We start from the raw sequence: 15,688 nt of genomic DNA on the forward strand, positions 1-15,688 counted from the left end.
CGTAACGATGGCTATCTATCCATAGATATACTGTACATCAACAGAAACGAGAGCGACTTGAGGTACAGAGTCAGAGACGGCGTGACCACTTGAGATCGTCACCTCCATGTCCCCTCAATTCCAAAACACCTCCTTTCGAATGGATATCACGAGTGCTAAACGAGGGATGCTCAACGCTGATGAACGAGCTGGTCAAGAATCAAACCCCAATGAACTTTTTGCTGGTGCTGAATGTGCACGCACCCAGCACATCCGGAACGCCCTTCTCCTGTAAAATCCCACTGCCATGAAACCCTCCAGTCGATAGATAGCTGGTAGCTTTGTAAGCCAGGTATATCTTCCTGTCCTGTTATTGTATGGGTGCTGCTGATGAGCGCGGGAAACGTGTCATGCCTTTTTTTGGTCGTATGGCACCATCTTTAACGACCTGCGACATGCGCCGCACCGTCTCGCTATCAGACACGAGCTCAAGCTGGTGCGACGCAGATGACCACCGCACTATAGTGTGGCCGCCTGCCCTAGTCAACTTTCTCGACTTCAAGCGCTGGTCGCGCTTCGATCTGGTGACGTAGATTCGCGAGCTCGTCTGTGAGGTAGCCGATTCGTTCTTCCTGACTTCGCTCCGTAGATTCCATGGCTTGCAGGCGGTCGCTAAACTGCCGTACCTGCTCCTCTAGACTGTGAATATATGTCCAGATGCCGTGATCGTTCGCAAATAAGTTGTTGCTCGAACTGTCGCCACTCCCACCAGTCTGCCCGTTGGTAGACAGATCTGTTTGACTTGGCAGCCCGTGTGCTGCGACGGCATTTGCGACGCTCGCAGTGGCGCCCGCAGCCGCAGAAGCAGCGTAACGTGCCGCATCGGCAGCGCTGAAGCCTATTGTTGCAGAGTAGTGTCAGCTTTCAAGTCGGGATTGGTGCTGTACAACCGAAGTTGCCGGCCAAAACTTACCTGGTGAAGAGTGCCGGTCTGTAGGGTCGCGACCATATGACTGGTGCGGCGAGTAGTCTAAGAAAACTCCATGTCAGCTTGGTCAATCCTCCTGCGAGAGTGGATTCATCCTTAGGGGTGGTAATTTACTTTCTGCGATTGCGTTATGCGATTCTGCAGACGCGTTTGCGGCCAAGTTTGAGATACTCGACTTCAAGGCCTCGAGCACGCTGTCGGATGGGCCAGAGGCATAGGTATGCGATGGCGTGTGATGCGACTCGGAGACCTTATCACTGGCTTGTGCATGGGATGGTTTGAGACTTTGAATGTTGAGTCGTTGGCGATCCTCATCCGAGAGTCCGCCGTCATTGGCACCATCGTAGACGACATCTGTCATTACGGAATCGCCCTCGAGCTGGCTGGTGCCCTCCATATCGTCATCCAAAAAGCTGCCGCCCATGCTGCTGCGACGACCAACGCATCCCCCAGGTCCCTTGCTGTGACGGGCGAGGGCATCGCCCCGAGCAAACTTGCGATCGCACTTTGGACATATATGAGGCTTCTCGCCAGTATGGAGTTTGCTGTGGCGCTTCAAGTCGTGAAGTCTTCGAAACCTCATCTGACATGTCTGACACACATATGGCTTCTCTTGACTATGCGTCAACAGATGGCTCTTAAGATTATGATGTCGCGTGAACTCGGTTTCGCAGTATGGGCATTTATGCTTCTTCGAGTTTGGCGATCGTGGCGCCGCGATATTGCTTGAAGTGAGGGGCATTGTCATGCCTCGCGCTGGTGGTGCTGGCATCGACTCGGCGGGCGGAAGAAGCCCGGGGTACGACATCGACATGCCGCCCTTCTCCTCTGCAGATGTAGTCGAGGTTTGCGGCATAAACCCCTGCCGATCGTTGCGACCATCAATTTCCATGGGGGCCGGACTCTCGGTAATGGGTACAGACGCATCGGATGCAGGTGGCAAGCCGACTGTGCCGTCCGCGGCGATGTCTCTCTTTTCCTCAACCTCGGGTCCAGTCGCTGTCGTCGGCACCGTGATCGCCATCGCCGTCGCATGTGAATCCGAGGGGTCTGCCACGTGCTGCACTTCCGCAACATGCTGTGTCTCGTGCGGCGCTGTCTGCGCGTCCAGTTGCGGATCTACGTGATGCTCGATTGACTGTTCGGGTTGTTGTTCGACTTGTTGCTCAATGTGGTGCTCCATCTGAGCTTCTGGCTGCATCTCCGAAGTCTGTTCGACATGATGCTCGGTACCATGGTGCGCTTCGGTGTGGTTCTGCTCGACATGGTGGTCGTCGATGAGGGGCGCATCCTGGGGACGGCTCATCGCCAGAGACTCGGCCGACATGAGCGCAACCTGCGCACGGTAGGCAGGGTTGTCGCTGGCGCCGGTCACCTGTAGCCTGAACTGCTCGTCGTGCCTGCGCCTCTCGTCCTCTGCAGCGGCAGCGCCAGTCAAAGGCGCAGGCGAGCGCCTGACCGAGACGTTGAGCAGCCTGGCTGACTTGGTTGGCGACAGCGCAGGGTCTATTTGCGCGGCGAGGTCGGAGTTTGGCGACGTAGGCGTGGCCTCGCGCTGCCGCTTCAGCGACTGCGTAGCGCGCGCCGCCGCCTCGACCGCCAATGACTCGATCGAGGTGGGAGCTTGGGCAGTGGAGCGATGAGAGGCGGGTGGTGAGAAGGGCGGGGGGTCAGTCACGACAGGACCTTTCTCAGCCTCCATGAGTCTGGGCTGGGGCTGCCCCGAGAGCGCAATTGAGCACTCTGCGAGGCGATTGTCTGGAACCCAGACAAGAATGGACTGCGACGGGGCGTTGCGCGTCAAGGGCGCATCGTCAAGCTCCCAGGGCGAGGCGGCGCAACTGTGTGGCTGAGGAGCGTGGCTGCTTGGGCGAGAGTGGTGATGGGGTGTTTGGTGGTTCGCGATTTGAGGCGCGTGGGTGTGTATAAGTCAGTAGGTGTTTGGCGCCAACATGAACAATGGCAGAATTTGCCACGGCCGCATGCTCAGAGGTAGACAGGAGAATTGCCTCGGGCCGGAGCAGAGGAGCAAGCGATTATCGATCGCAAGACCAGGGGACTTCTGCACGAGTATTAGTGGCAAATGCAGTCCAACATGGCAGTCGCGACAAGCAGCGCCTGGGCTGGGCGATGAGGCGTATGGGCGAGCGGGCGGCGCAGAGAATTGTGGCGGAAGAGGGAGCGATTGGGGGTGCAAAGAAGGAAAAGGACGACTGAGCCTCAGGGACGGGGGGGGGCGGACTGGGGGGGCGGAGGGAGAAGGCCCAGCACTTGAGTGGCCACACATCAGGCTGGGAAGGGGGGGCGACTTCGAGGCCGACCTCAACGATGCACCAACTCCGCCAGCCGCTACTGATGTGGCCAGGATCAAATCCGATGTGCTTGTCACTCTGCCTGCCCGCCCAGCGCGCCGAGGTGTGCGACGCTGCGCTGACAGGCGGCACTGTGCCGGTGGCGCAGAAACTACAGTGTCTCACTACCTCTCCTTGCCCTTGGATTTCTTGTGTATCTCATGTACACTCTGTACAGTTGTTCCATCCCAGGCCCGACTGTGCCTGCTGCCGTCTGCTCCAGCCGAGTTTGAGCGCTGGATTCGCCCCGCCGTCACCTATGCGTAGCTGGCTGGCACGCTTCCACGCTTGCCCGTGCAAGGGATCGGTCCCCCAGCGCTCTAATCCCAGCGTCACATCCAAGCTGCGACCACCGCTCCTCTCGCCCATCGATGCATAGCTCTAGCAGCAGCCACCTGCTTATTACCTATTACCTCATCCAGCTACGTTTCAAGTGTTCCGTTTCGGTGGTACATAGTACTGGCCCCCTCGCTCGTGGGGCCGTCGGTGCTCCGTAAAAAGACCTGGCTGGGGATCAGCAATAATCTCCTGTGTCACCGTTTTTGCCAGGCAGGCGCGTCAAGGGTGACCCCGGCCTCTCCACACGAGGCCATCAGCCCACAATCAACAACCGGCAGCATCGTGGCTGGGCGCTACTGCGAACAATCGTCCCGCCCGCTCGTCAACTTCTCGCAGCCATGTCGTGGGCTCTCCCGTCAGCCCGACTCCCCACGGTGCCTGCATAAACTCGGCCTGGGCCCGACCACGATGCGCTTATGTCTCTGAGCTGTGCGGCAGCGCCGCGCGATCGGGACGATACCAGTAGCGGAAGTCAATAGTCGAGAGAGAGCGAGGAAAGTTATGCCCCTCCCTCTGATAGGACCACACGGGAATAACTCGAGACAATCGAGGATGGCTGTCCCTGACCCACAACCCATCTCTGCCCAAATGAGCTCTCAGCAAAGAATACGAGATGTTGAAGTCGAAGATCGGGCGAATGTGACAAGGACTCGGATGTCACAGCCCAGCCAGCCCCGCGACTACCAGCGAGGATGGGACGTCACCCCAGCCCAATAGCGTGGTGACCTGGCCCTGCTGTGGCCTTCTCCGGCAATTGCACCTGCGACATGGTCGCATTATTGGCCTGCTGGGTCAGCAACCCTGGTCCGCCCGACCTCCTCCATCTTTCTGTCCGAGTCGCAAAAGAGTAGCGGCTCGGTCCCATTGGATCATCTCTCCACAGCACGATCTGGATTCATTTTACAGATGACCATTGATCGAGGGCGCGGTTCATCTGATGCTCGATGTGCTGTAGGAGCGAACACTCCTCTCCAGATATGCTCGGGCGCCTGGTCAATTCCACGAAACCACTACTACGTCAGCCTGAGTGGAGCAGAGACGGACCATGACTGGCGCGGCAGATGTGCGGAGGTGGTTCTGACGCTGCGTTGTCTTCTTCTTCGATTGCTCATTGAGCCCGGAAAGTGGCAGACGTAGCCAGGTCTGGGGTATGTTGCGAGTACCCGAGTTCGGATCAACGGGCATCCTTACAGCAGATATCAGATTTCATGGCGGCCGAGACTGGCTTCCCAAGGTTGACGGCGCTGGTTCCGCCCACGCCTCACGCCACTTTCTCCACGGCGCAGTGGTTCGTCTGGAGCAATGGGTGAATAGGACAGAATCCCGCTAGCCTGTTGCCGATATGCACGGCAACGTCAGCAGCGCACCTCGCCTGACCCAATCTGGCATTCAGACGTGGCAGGGGGGGCTTGTGTGGTGTCGTGGGCACCACTAGCGCGGGTTGGTTTCCCGAAGCTCCACCAGGTTACGGAGGTATGACAAGTGCTGGCTAGCCTGGACTGTGGCTAGAGCCTCTCGCAGTCGTGTTGCGCCACAAATCTCGATATTCCTCCCACCCATACACCAGCGTGGAGATAGCCAGACAAACGAGCAGTCAAGCGAGACGCAACGATTGAAAGGCAACTTGCGTCCCTGAGCTGCAACGCCGCCTCTGGCGCTTCTGAGAAGCTCGTCTTTGCTCCACTTATACATCCCGAGGTCCCCTAGACGCGCTTGTGGTCCTAAGCCTCCAAATACCTGCTTGGTGTGCATTTGAGCAGGCAGGTTATGAGCTTGAGTAAAGTTTCAGAAGCACCGTTGTGTCATCAAGCTCCCGGCTCCGCAGCACTATGTTGCAATACTTTCGCCACACTTGCATGGGCTCGGGCCGAGAGCACAGTATCAGAAGCCCATAAGAGGTTGCAGAGGTGTGGCACATAGAAGATTGCTGTATCAGATTCTTAGCAGGCGGCAATCATTGTTTCGTGACATCGAACTTGGGTCACGTGTGGGCAGTTTCCAGCGAGCTGTAAGTCAGCAAGGATGTTGAGCAAGCCGATACTGGTGTTAAACCTGTGGTCCCAAACATACCACAAATGTCGCAAGGGCAACCGTGAGACTGATCAGGCTGTGGATACTGACAATGTGTACTTGTGTATGGTTCTCAGCGCTCTCAACACTGGATTTGGCACAGCTGTCTCGAGAGAGAGGAAGCGTAAGATCGGGCTGGGTATGCCCAACTGCACCCGGTATGTCGAGTACGTTGTGACACCTCACCACGACATGACGAGGTCCGCCACAAAGGACAGAAGGTCTACGGGATGCCATAGCGTATCTAGATCACCCATCCTGTAAATGTTCTTTGGGCTCAATAAGCCTCGCGCTCTGATTTTCTTACGGAATATGGGCTCGCCAGGTATAGTGTATCGTCGCGAGTGTGGCTTCCTATATCCAGCTTTGGCCCAAGGAATCATCTCGCAACCAGTTCGTCTTGCTGATGATGTATGGCGATGCTCATCTCGCTTGGTTTCCTCTTCCCTGGGAAACTGCCGTGACGAAATAGATGAATTGTCATGCAGTATGATAATAAATGCTGGCTTCTTTTGTAGATGGCCGTTCTGGAACCCCGAGCTGCCTGCCAGACTTGTCGTGTCTCTTGTGACACATATTCCTTTTATCATTGCAAGGGACTCAATATTGGGCAAGTGGGCGTCGTATTCTATTTAAGTTCAGACCAAGTTGGCCGCAAGGACTATCGCAGCACAACCGTGTGACAACAAGCAAACAAATTTCAGCATCACCCAGTCTCCATCTGGATTCTCGGGGAGAGGTATATGCATTGATGGCAAGGGACGAATTCACACGAGACAGAGCGTCGACCTTGAATTGGGCCTGTCGATGTAGACAACAGCCCTGAGAACTGACAACGTGCCACGAAAGCGCCAATCTCGGAGAGAAGTGGCATGGGGCCACGGAGTGAGTCGCCCGTCGCTCAGGATATGGCCGCGACAGCCTTGATAGTCTGGTCAATTCGGCCCTTGTCGTCTTGTCGCTACTGTTTGTACAGCGGGCTGGACGGACTTTCTTCTCCCAGACCGGGAAATCACAGTCACATCTTTGCGAAACTAATTCCTGGGCAAGTCGACGGAACGCCGTGCTGATTCTTTCTTTCCCTGGTCTCACATATCATAATCAAGCTCTGGGGGCACGGAATGGATGGTGATTAAATGGCGGACGTTAGCGTGAGCAATTCTTACCTTGGTCTGGGCTCCATGTGTCCGAACGTCGGCCGGAAGGAAGCTACCACAACAACCAGCCACGATAAGCAATTCAAGCCTCGGGGGCCTCAACTCATTGATGTGTTCTTTCCGTGCTATTTCACAAAAAAATTGTTCCAAGTAGTCCCTTCCACCTCGAGAACAATTCTCGGGGCAAGGACATGTGGATAGCCTCAACTTCTTCCTGTAAAGACACTCCCGTGCAAGTTATCGAGCCTGACGACGCCAGTGCACGCTGATACCGCGTGCGTTTTGAGACGGCAGGACGAGACACGCAGGCTGATGGGACGTACAATCACGTCTGAGCACCTTACGTACGTACCTAGAACGAAGAAAACGGAAGCCAACCCCCTTGCTGCGACGCTTCGAAACCCAACATCCGGAGCTGGACGCATGAACCTACCAGTCCAAAGCGGACGAAAATGCGGACGGTCCCCAGTGAAACTGAAGCGCAATCGTCAAATAAACCGGAGCACAGTTTTCCTCGACTGCTACGACGAATGAACTAAAAGGGTCGACTCCAGGCCTGAGCGAGCATGATCACATGGTCTGTCTCCTGCGAACCACGAAGTCACTTTTTGCTGATCCAGCCTGATGCGCTCGCGTGTCATTCATCTCGCAATGGCAAGCAGGATTCTGCTGGGCGGAGCTTGCCAGATGTACTGAGATAGGGCGGAGGCCAGGTCGTTGATTCACGCGTAACCACAAGATGCGCTCACCGTACTAAGCCGGCCGAGCCCGGCACAGCGCCTGACTCGCTGTGTTTTGTGGTGGTGAGGGCTATCAAGCACGAGCCTGACGCGAGATGACGGGGAAAAAGTGAAACTTTCGAGATTCGATGATCTCTTGTTTGCTGGGGAGCGCTAAATGAGCGTAGCATTTATGCTAATAGCAGCCAACGGCAGTTGCCCGGTTGGTAAAGTGACCCCTTGCTTGACATCGGAGTGATCAAAAGAGTAGGATCGGCTCGCCAGGCTGGAACTCCAGGTGCGGCACCAGTGCATCGCCACGACGCAAATAGCTAGAGCACCTGATTAGTTGTGGGAATGCTCTTGATGCATGCCAACATTTGTTGTTGTGTTTGCGGTGGTACGTCATCGTGGTTGCGAAGCACGGCGCAAGGATAGTTCCGCTCTGCACAGCCGCCGTGGACCGCCCTCCCTTGTTTCATTACGTGGGCTTTCGACCAAAGGGGGGTTTGCAAAGGAACTGGCCGAGAGGGATGGCAAGCACTACAATCTGGCATTCGTAGACTTCCGAGTTATTGCAACTAATAATCACGCCGCAATGTCCATGGCTCCGCTGCTCTGGTCTGGCTGAGCGCTGGTGTCGAGGGCCGAGCGACGGCACGCTCGCCAGCTGTCCCAATGAGGGCAAGCCAGGGGAAAATGTGCGGATTGCTGCCGATTAGCGTCGACTAATGGCTGGGCCATCCAAATTGTGCATGCTTAGCGCTGGTGTCTGGAGAAGGAAGGGCTGGAGTTGCGCGTGGAGATGGATGGCGCTTGTGCAATTTGGATGCCACTGAGTACTCGTTTCGGGTCGCGCCGTGAGTTGCAAGGGCGATGGGTACTGTAGAATAGTAACCCTTCAAGGGCGATGATCTTGCATTGCTTCACATGACCACGACTGGACTTGACGTCAACACTGCATGCCACAGACTACCGAAGCCATGAATGCATGAATGGGCACTGACTGCATCATGGAGTCTACTGCGTGTGATGGCCAGCTGCCGTTGAGTCAAGCAGCGTTTGTTACTTGATGGCCGTGATGGCTGGAGCGGCTGGGGCTCACCATGCTTCATCCGCAGCTGGATCGGGCGTTGCGTAAGAAAGCGTTACAAGGCCGCGCGGACTTGGCGCTCGAGGAACGAGGCGGCGGGGGCACGGACGATCAAGGGGCAACGGAGCAGCAGGGACTGGACTGGTACCAGCGCGAACAAGGCAGTGGAGGGCTGGGCTTGCCTGGGCATTGCATTCCTGGCCCACGGGCGGCGCGACAGCGTCTCCTGGCCAGCCAGCAGCAGCCTCTGCCCACGAAGAGGGCGTGCCATGGCTTATTGCGCGTGATGCTGGTAAGCGAGTTCTCCTCCCCACGGTGTCCCAGCCGTTGTCGAGGCCACGCCAACTTCGTAAGCGCTGGGCGGGCTCTATGGCATGCTCTGGACGAGACAGCCCGGCGATTTGTCCACAGAGCGGATGGGCTGAACGAGGGGACCAGGGGCTTGGGGCAGGTGTTCATGGATGGGCAAGATGAGCGGCGGCGACGACCTTTGCAACTTGTGACTGCACAGTAGCGTAATTAGGCCAGCACCAACTGGGCACGCGTGGCCGGCCACTCCAAGGTGTAATTTCACAGGGTGGAGCCCGGATCCAGGCACAAGGGCTGGTACCTGGCAGCAGCCGGCCGCTGATTGGCCGGGCCCCGATCGGCGGCAGGGCTCCCCTTTTTCATTGTTGTCTTGGTCTGGTTGCTGGCTAACACGCCGCCAGCACCGCCCAGGCCATCTCGCAATAGCCTGCGACCACGCCTTGCGTGGCAGCCCCAGCCAGGGATCTCGCACCCACGACGACCGCAGCATGACCCAGAGAGTCCAGCCCAGCCCAGCGTGGTGGACTGCCGAGCATGTCTCCGTAAAGCGTAGGGTTGGCAAACCGCCCCTGCCCCGGCGGTTTCTACGCCTGGGCTGGGGCAGCATGAGGGCGGCCATGGGCCTGCGTAGCACCCAATATCGTCTCATTTGGCCCCTTCCCCTTTACATCTACCCGCCTCCTCCCCTCCCTCCCTTCACGCCACAGCCCGCTGTCTCTTCTGCCTCGCTTTGCGCGTCGTTCCATCATCCAACTGGAAGTGTTCAGGCTCGTCTGTCCTTCCGCCACGTTCATTTCTGGAACCTTACTCTCACGCTCGCTATCACCGCCACAAGACCCAATCTCTTCAGCATTTTTCTATCGCTTTTTGGAAATATCCACAATCAATAGGGTAAGCACGAGACGCATACTGTGTTGTCCAGCAACCACCCAAGGGGTCCGAGTCTCTGTCCATCCTCTGGTCGCCCAAGCATTGCAGCCGTGGACACGACGACGCGATATCTAGCGACAATCAGGAGCAGCAGCCCTGCTAGGAGCCGGCACTTTCGCAACAACAAAAAATCCCTATCTATGTAGCGACTCGCCGCCGCTCGGTTTGCAATTGCACTGCCCATAAGTGGTATCGACCACCAGACCGGACTATGCGACGACAGGATCGGACATGGATGCTGGGCCCTTTGGGACGGATATGCGAGGCACAGACTGGCTAGTTGTACCTCGGACTTGCTAACTCATCCATCGCAGAATATACTGAAGTCAAGATGAAGTCTGCTATTGCTTCTCTCACCCTCGCGGCGGGCCTTGTCGCTGCCCAGCCTCACCAGCACCACGGCCACCAGCACCTTCACAAGCGCGAGGGCTCTCCTGTTCTGGCAGAGCGCGACTACCAGACCACCGTTGTCCCCGCGTACGCCACCGCCTACGTAGACCCCCAGGGCAAAGTCATCAAGGAGGACGAGGCTGAGAAGGGTATCGAGAACGGCCTGTACGTCGTCATCGGCGAGACGACCCCAGTCTTCACTCCTCCCCCGCCTCCGCCGCCGAAGCCCACTACCTCGTCGACTCCCCAGGCCGTCTTCATCGAGCAGGCCACGCCTTCCCCCTCGCCCTCGGCCCCTGCCGACGATGGTTATCCCACTGGAGGCACTGGCCTGACCGCCGACTTCCCTAACAAGAAGATCAAGTGCTCGTCCTTCCCCAGCGACTACGGTGCGCTCCCGATCAGCTGGATGGGTCTCGGTGGCTGGTCTGGCATCCAAAACGTCCCCAGCTACAAGCTTGGTGATGCTGCCATCAGCTTCATCGAGACTGCTATCAAGGGCATGGGCTGCCGTAGCAACGCGTACTGCTCGTATGCCTGCCCTGCTGGCTACGTCAAGACCCAGTGGCCCGCTAGCCAGGGCGCCACCGGCCAGTCGATCGGCGGTCTTTACTGCAACGCTGATGGCTACCTCGAGCTCAGCCGTCCCCAGGTCAAGACCCTCTGCATGCCCGGTGTTGGTGGTGTGACCGTTGTCAACAAGCTCAAGAAGAACGTCGCTCTTTGCCGGACCGACTACCCCGGCACTGAGAACATGGTCTGCCCTACCGACGTCCAACCTGGCGCCACCGTCACCCTCGCCAACGTTGACACATCCGACTACTACATCTGGCAGAACAAGAAGACCACTCTGCAGTACTACGCCAACAAGCAGGGTATCCCTGTTGAGGACGCTTGCGTCTGGGATTGTGCTCAGGACCACGACGGTTGCGGTAACTGGGCTCCCATGATTATTGGTACTGGCCGCACCGCTGGCATCACGTACCTTTCCATCTTCCAGAACTTGCCCATGAGCACAGCCAAGCCCGACTACAACGTCCGCATGAGCGGTGATGTGACAATCAAGTGCGGCTTCAGCAACGGCGTCTACACTGGCTCGAGCGACACCAACGGCTGCACAGTAAGTCTTGCCATCTCTCACCCTTTAGAACCCCCCGATCTTGAGAATTCCGCAACTGACGAAATCACAGACTGGAGTTGGCCCCGGCGGTGCCATCATTGAGTTCTACTAGATTCCCTTGGATGCGCAACGGCACGAGGAGTTTTACTGCAAGCCACTGTTTGCGACTCGTTTTGACAAGCTATGCTGTTTCTAACGACCTGATCTTCCAACATTTATGTCGCAAATCTTCTCTTCCAAGCAATATACTTTTGACAAAGGGGTGCCTTGATGGGCGGCGTGTTATACTGAATATAATCTCTATTGTGTATCGTTACGGAGTGGCTCCTTTGTTTTTTTTTATTAGCTTCATTCCTGATATAGCCACGAGCTCGTGGATTTTGTGCATGCGTGAGTGATCTGCGGTCTCCGAGGCCGTGCAGTCCGCCTCAGCATGCCAAGCGCAATAGACAGATAGACCTGCATGCGACGCAATCGTGGGGTGAACACCAAAGAAGCTCACTGGTCCCATATATGCCCATCAGCCACTCGACAGGATGTCATGATGATGCGGAGGGTTTTCCGTGCGTGCATCCTTCGGCTAGTTTTGACCCAGTCTAGCATAGCCTTGCTGACAAAGTGCCGACTCTGCGCGCGGGGGGGGATGCGCGTGAGTTTGGGGAAGGCGAAAAGAGAAGCGGTCGGTTTTATCCGTGTGGGGAAGAAACTGTTGGAGACGCGGACAGCTTCCGGGCTGGGGGGACCTCGAATCAAGTGCATTGCTTGTAGGTAATGCCATGACTCTCTTTTTTTCTGCATGGTCACGAGACTCTTTTTCACGACTTGGGAGTAGGGGGCCTGTGAGTTCCTCGTCCGAGGACTCTCTTCGTTCACCTCCATCTCTCACATCACACATCTTGAATGTCTCTGCTCCTGCTACTGCCCCTGCACTGCTCTTCGTTGCCAGCCAGGGCCCCAATTGCCGGCAATCAACGCAAGCCTATAGACCAATCACGGTACCCCAATTCCTGCGAACTTATCTCTCCAAAAAAACGCCAATCTGTCGATAACTGCTAGTCTGCAGCAAGAGTCAAGCAGTTGTCAGCGAACAAGCGTCAAACTCAAAAACCACAGCGTGCGTCTGCACGATAGGGCCAAGCTGCTGGGCTCTGCCAGCTATTATCTCGAGGGCTAATCGCAAGGTCTCGTGCCCCGGCCCCCACTAGCCAGTGGCGGCGGCAATCGCCCAGCGACAGTCTTTGGAAGCCTGCAGGGGATTGGCTCTTCTGGTTTACCTATTACTCACAACGGTATCGTCATTATCTTTATCCCCTCCCGAGGTGTGGACACCGAGCAGCAGTAGCAGCTCGATAGAGCACGGAGAGGAAATCATTCTTGACCTTGCGTGAGAAGATACCCTTACGATAAGCACAAGAACCTTTTTCCTAATCCCATTGCGCTGAGATTTTCTGGCTTATCAGTGGGATAGCTTTTCGTCAGCCTTCTGGGAGAGGCAAGGGTATCTTCGCCAGCCAGGTTTTACGGGAACCTTTTTTTTTCCCCTCGCGAGGACGGCATCGCCAAGGGTATTTTTATCAGCACGTCATTGGGGGACATTATTGGTCGACAGACACTTCACCTTCAAAGTTGGCACAGGGGTCTTCGGTGGGCAGAGGAACATCCTTTCTCCATCTGCCGGCAGTCGGCTTCCTCTGACAACCAGACTGTCCGCCTCTCACTACAACGCGCGCGGCATCGTCACTTTGCCACGATAAGGCAAAGCTCACCCCGACGAGTTCAGCAGGACAGCCCGTCTGTACTCAGATACTGCGAAGTACAGCAAGCACGACCGTCACGTCGGCAGGCGCATCACAACCATGTCTCTGCCACGCGTCGGTTCGCTCGAGACGTTCCTGGGGATCCCTGGCGGCGCAAACCGCGGGGATGGGGACTCCCGCCGTGGCTCCGTCTCGTCCATTGGCTCCGCGTCGCTGCGGGCGCGCAAGATCACGTTCAACCCGCTCCCAGAGTCTTGGGATCCGGGTTATCGATCCTTTGGCGATGAGGGGCTCGACGGTCCTGGTGCGCCCCAGCTGTCTCAACAGCAACACCATCACCAACAGCCGCAGTCTGTTGGTGCCTTTGAGGTTCCGCAGTGGAGGCGCATCTGTAAGTCGTCTGTTCCCGCCATGCGGCAGGGAAAATAAGCCTGTTTGAGAAGCCCAAGACTGACTCGCCTCCAATACCGCCTACAGTGCAAGTCATCGTCACCGTGATAAACTGCCTGCTCGCAGCAGGCATAGTCTTCGGCTACGCGGCCATCAAGCCGGTCCTCAAGAAAGAGGGCGCCTACCGCGACGTCTGCGACGGCGACGACACCTGCGTAGAGCTGCACCTCAACTTCATGTTCACCGTCGCCGCCGTGGCGACCAACATTGCCGCCCTTCCCATCGGCGCCATCCTCGACCACTACGGTCCCCGCGTGTGCGGGCTCCTGGGGGCCTGCTTCCTCGCCGTTGGCGCCCTGATGCTCGCCTTCGCTGCCGACCTCCCGTTCGACGGCTTCTTGAGCGGTTACCTGTTCCTCGCGCTCGGTGGACCATTTACGTACATCGCGTCATATCACCTCTCTAATGCGTTCCCGCGGCGGTCGGGCCTGATCTTGGCCCTGCTCACGGGCGCATTTGACGCCTCGAGCGCGCTGTTCCTCGTGTACAGGCTCGTGTACGAGAGCACGGGGGACTCGCTTGGACACCACGAGTTCTTCCTCGCGTACCTGGTGGTGCCCGTGCTGATCATTGTCACGCAGCTGACCATCCTGCCGAAGCAGTCGTACAAGACGGTGGGAGAAATGGTGGACGACATCCATGCCGGCCCCATTGGCGGCGGCGGCGCCGCCCTGTATGACCCCGACAACGAAGACGCCATCGTGGACGACCAGGTTGACGAGCAGACCGCCCTGCTGAGGGAGGAGCAGCGCCAGAGCGACCTCGAGCACCAGGCCGCGATTGCCGGGATCGACGAGCTCCTCGGCAACGAGCCGGGCAAGAACCTGGTCGACGAGCAGATCTCGCGCGAGGAGGCCAAGAACGAGCGCAGCGGCGTGTGGGGCGCGATGCACGCGGCCACGGCGTGGGAGCAGCTGTGCTCGCCGTGGTTCGTGCTCGTGTGCCTCTTCACCGTGGTGCAGATGACGCGCATCAACTACTTTGTCGCGACGATCCGGGGCCAGTACGAGGCGCTGCTGGGCTCGCCCGAGGGCGCCGTCGAGATGAACAACTTTTTCGACCTCGCGCTCCCGCTCGGCGGCATCATCTCGATCCCGTTCATCGGCGGGATCCTCGACGGCACGAGCACCGTGGCCGTGCTCGCGACCCTCGTCGCCGTGGCCACCTCGATTGGCGCGCTCGGCGTCCTCCCTTACACGTGGGCGGGCTACGCCAACATTGTCCTGTTTGTGCTGTACCGCCCGTTCTACTACACCGCCGTCAGCGACTACTGCGCCAAAGTGTTTGGCTTCCGCACCTTCGGTACCGTGTACGGCACCATCATCTGCCTCGCCGGCGTGCTCAACTTCAGCCAGAGCCTGCTCGACTACATGTTCCGCGTCACCTTTGGCGGCAACCCGGTCCCCGTGAACCTGATCCTCCTCGTGACGGGCCTGGTCATTGGCCTGTTGCTGGTCGCGTACGTGTGGGTGCAGGCGAGGCTGCTCAGGGGCAAGAAGATGGTCCACGTGACGGCTTGAGTTGGGGGATGCAGTGAGTGGTATGTTGGTGGTGGTGCTGGCTTCCAAAAGGGACCGATGATGGACTAGGGGTGAAAAACGGCCCTTACTATATATGTGATTGAGCCTTTGCTGGTGGATGAATGTTTTAATCTGGTATTCCCGCCACGTCTTGTATATACAAGTAGATAGTGCTTAGCACGTTCAGAATGACAGCCATCATCCCCTTTCGGTCAACCTAGGAAGTCAGTCTCACGACTGCGTTGCCACTGATCCTCCGGCGTTTCCACGTTACTATCTTCCGCCGAGCGAGTCCATTACGTGGGCATTATCCTGTTCTGTTTGGTGTGCAAATGAGCAGGAAACAACCCACTACCCTTACGGTTTGCATGGATATATATCGCGCCTCGCACCTCGGCATACCCGAGCTCGAGTCAGATGTGCATCGGCACGAAGGAATGCAATAAGCTACGCTACGCTACACTAACACAAACCCTCGCCCTTGTCGCCTCCAATCGAATCATCTGCATAACAACA

At 57.3% G+C, this 15,688-nt stretch overlaps 4 protein-coding genes across 4 annotated transcripts; 2 read left to right on the forward strand and 2 right to left on the reverse strand.

The window, feature by feature from the left end:
- Positions 1-518: 518 nt before the first annotated feature.
- On the reverse strand, positions 519-2,669 carry B0I36DRAFT_360613 (uncharacterized protein; the record flags this gene model as incomplete). The annotated part of the gene is made up of 3 exons (XM_046158342.1): positions 519-877; positions 953-1,009; positions 1,082-2,669. 3 exons carry the CDS (start codon positions 2,667-2,669, stop codon positions 519-521), a joined length of 2,004 nt encoding a protein of 667 aa, XP_046015303.1.
- Positions 2,670-7,049: 4,380 nt separating this feature from the next.
- B0I36DRAFT_317867 (uncharacterized protein) lies at positions 7,050-7,322 on the reverse strand. The gene has a single exon (XM_046153209.1). It carries the CDS (start codon positions 7,307-7,309, stop codon positions 7,088-7,090), a length of 222 nt encoding a protein of 73 aa, XP_046015304.1. The 5' UTR covers positions 7,310-7,322; the 3' UTR covers positions 7,050-7,087.
- A 2,944-nt stretch (positions 7,323-10,266) lies between these two features.
- Positions 10,267-11,557, forward strand: B0I36DRAFT_347026 (uncharacterized protein; the record flags this gene model as incomplete). Its single annotated transcript, XM_046156523.1, has 2 exons — positions 10,267-11,445; positions 11,516-11,557. The coding sequence occupies 2 exons, from the start codon at positions 10,267-10,269 to the stop codon at positions 11,555-11,557; spliced, it is 1,221 nt and encodes a 406-aa protein (XP_046015305.1).
- A 1,744-nt stretch (positions 11,558-13,301) lies between these two features.
- Positions 13,302-15,172, forward strand: B0I36DRAFT_360615 (major facilitator superfamily domain-containing protein; the record flags this gene model as incomplete). Its single annotated transcript, XM_046158343.1, has 2 exons — positions 13,302-13,593; positions 13,680-15,172. The coding sequence occupies 2 exons, from the start codon at positions 13,302-13,304 to the stop codon at positions 15,170-15,172; spliced, it is 1,785 nt and encodes a 594-aa protein (XP_046015306.1).
- Between the last annotated feature and the right edge of the window lie 516 nt (positions 15,173-15,688).

Source organism: Microdochium trichocladiopsis, assembly GCF_020744255.1.
Source record: "Microdochium trichocladiopsis strain MPI-CAGE-CH-0230 chromosome Unknown B0I36scaffold_3, whole genome shotgun sequence".
Classification (NCBI taxonomy): Eukaryota; Fungi; Ascomycota; class Sordariomycetes; order Xylariales; family Microdochiaceae; genus Microdochium; species Microdochium trichocladiopsis.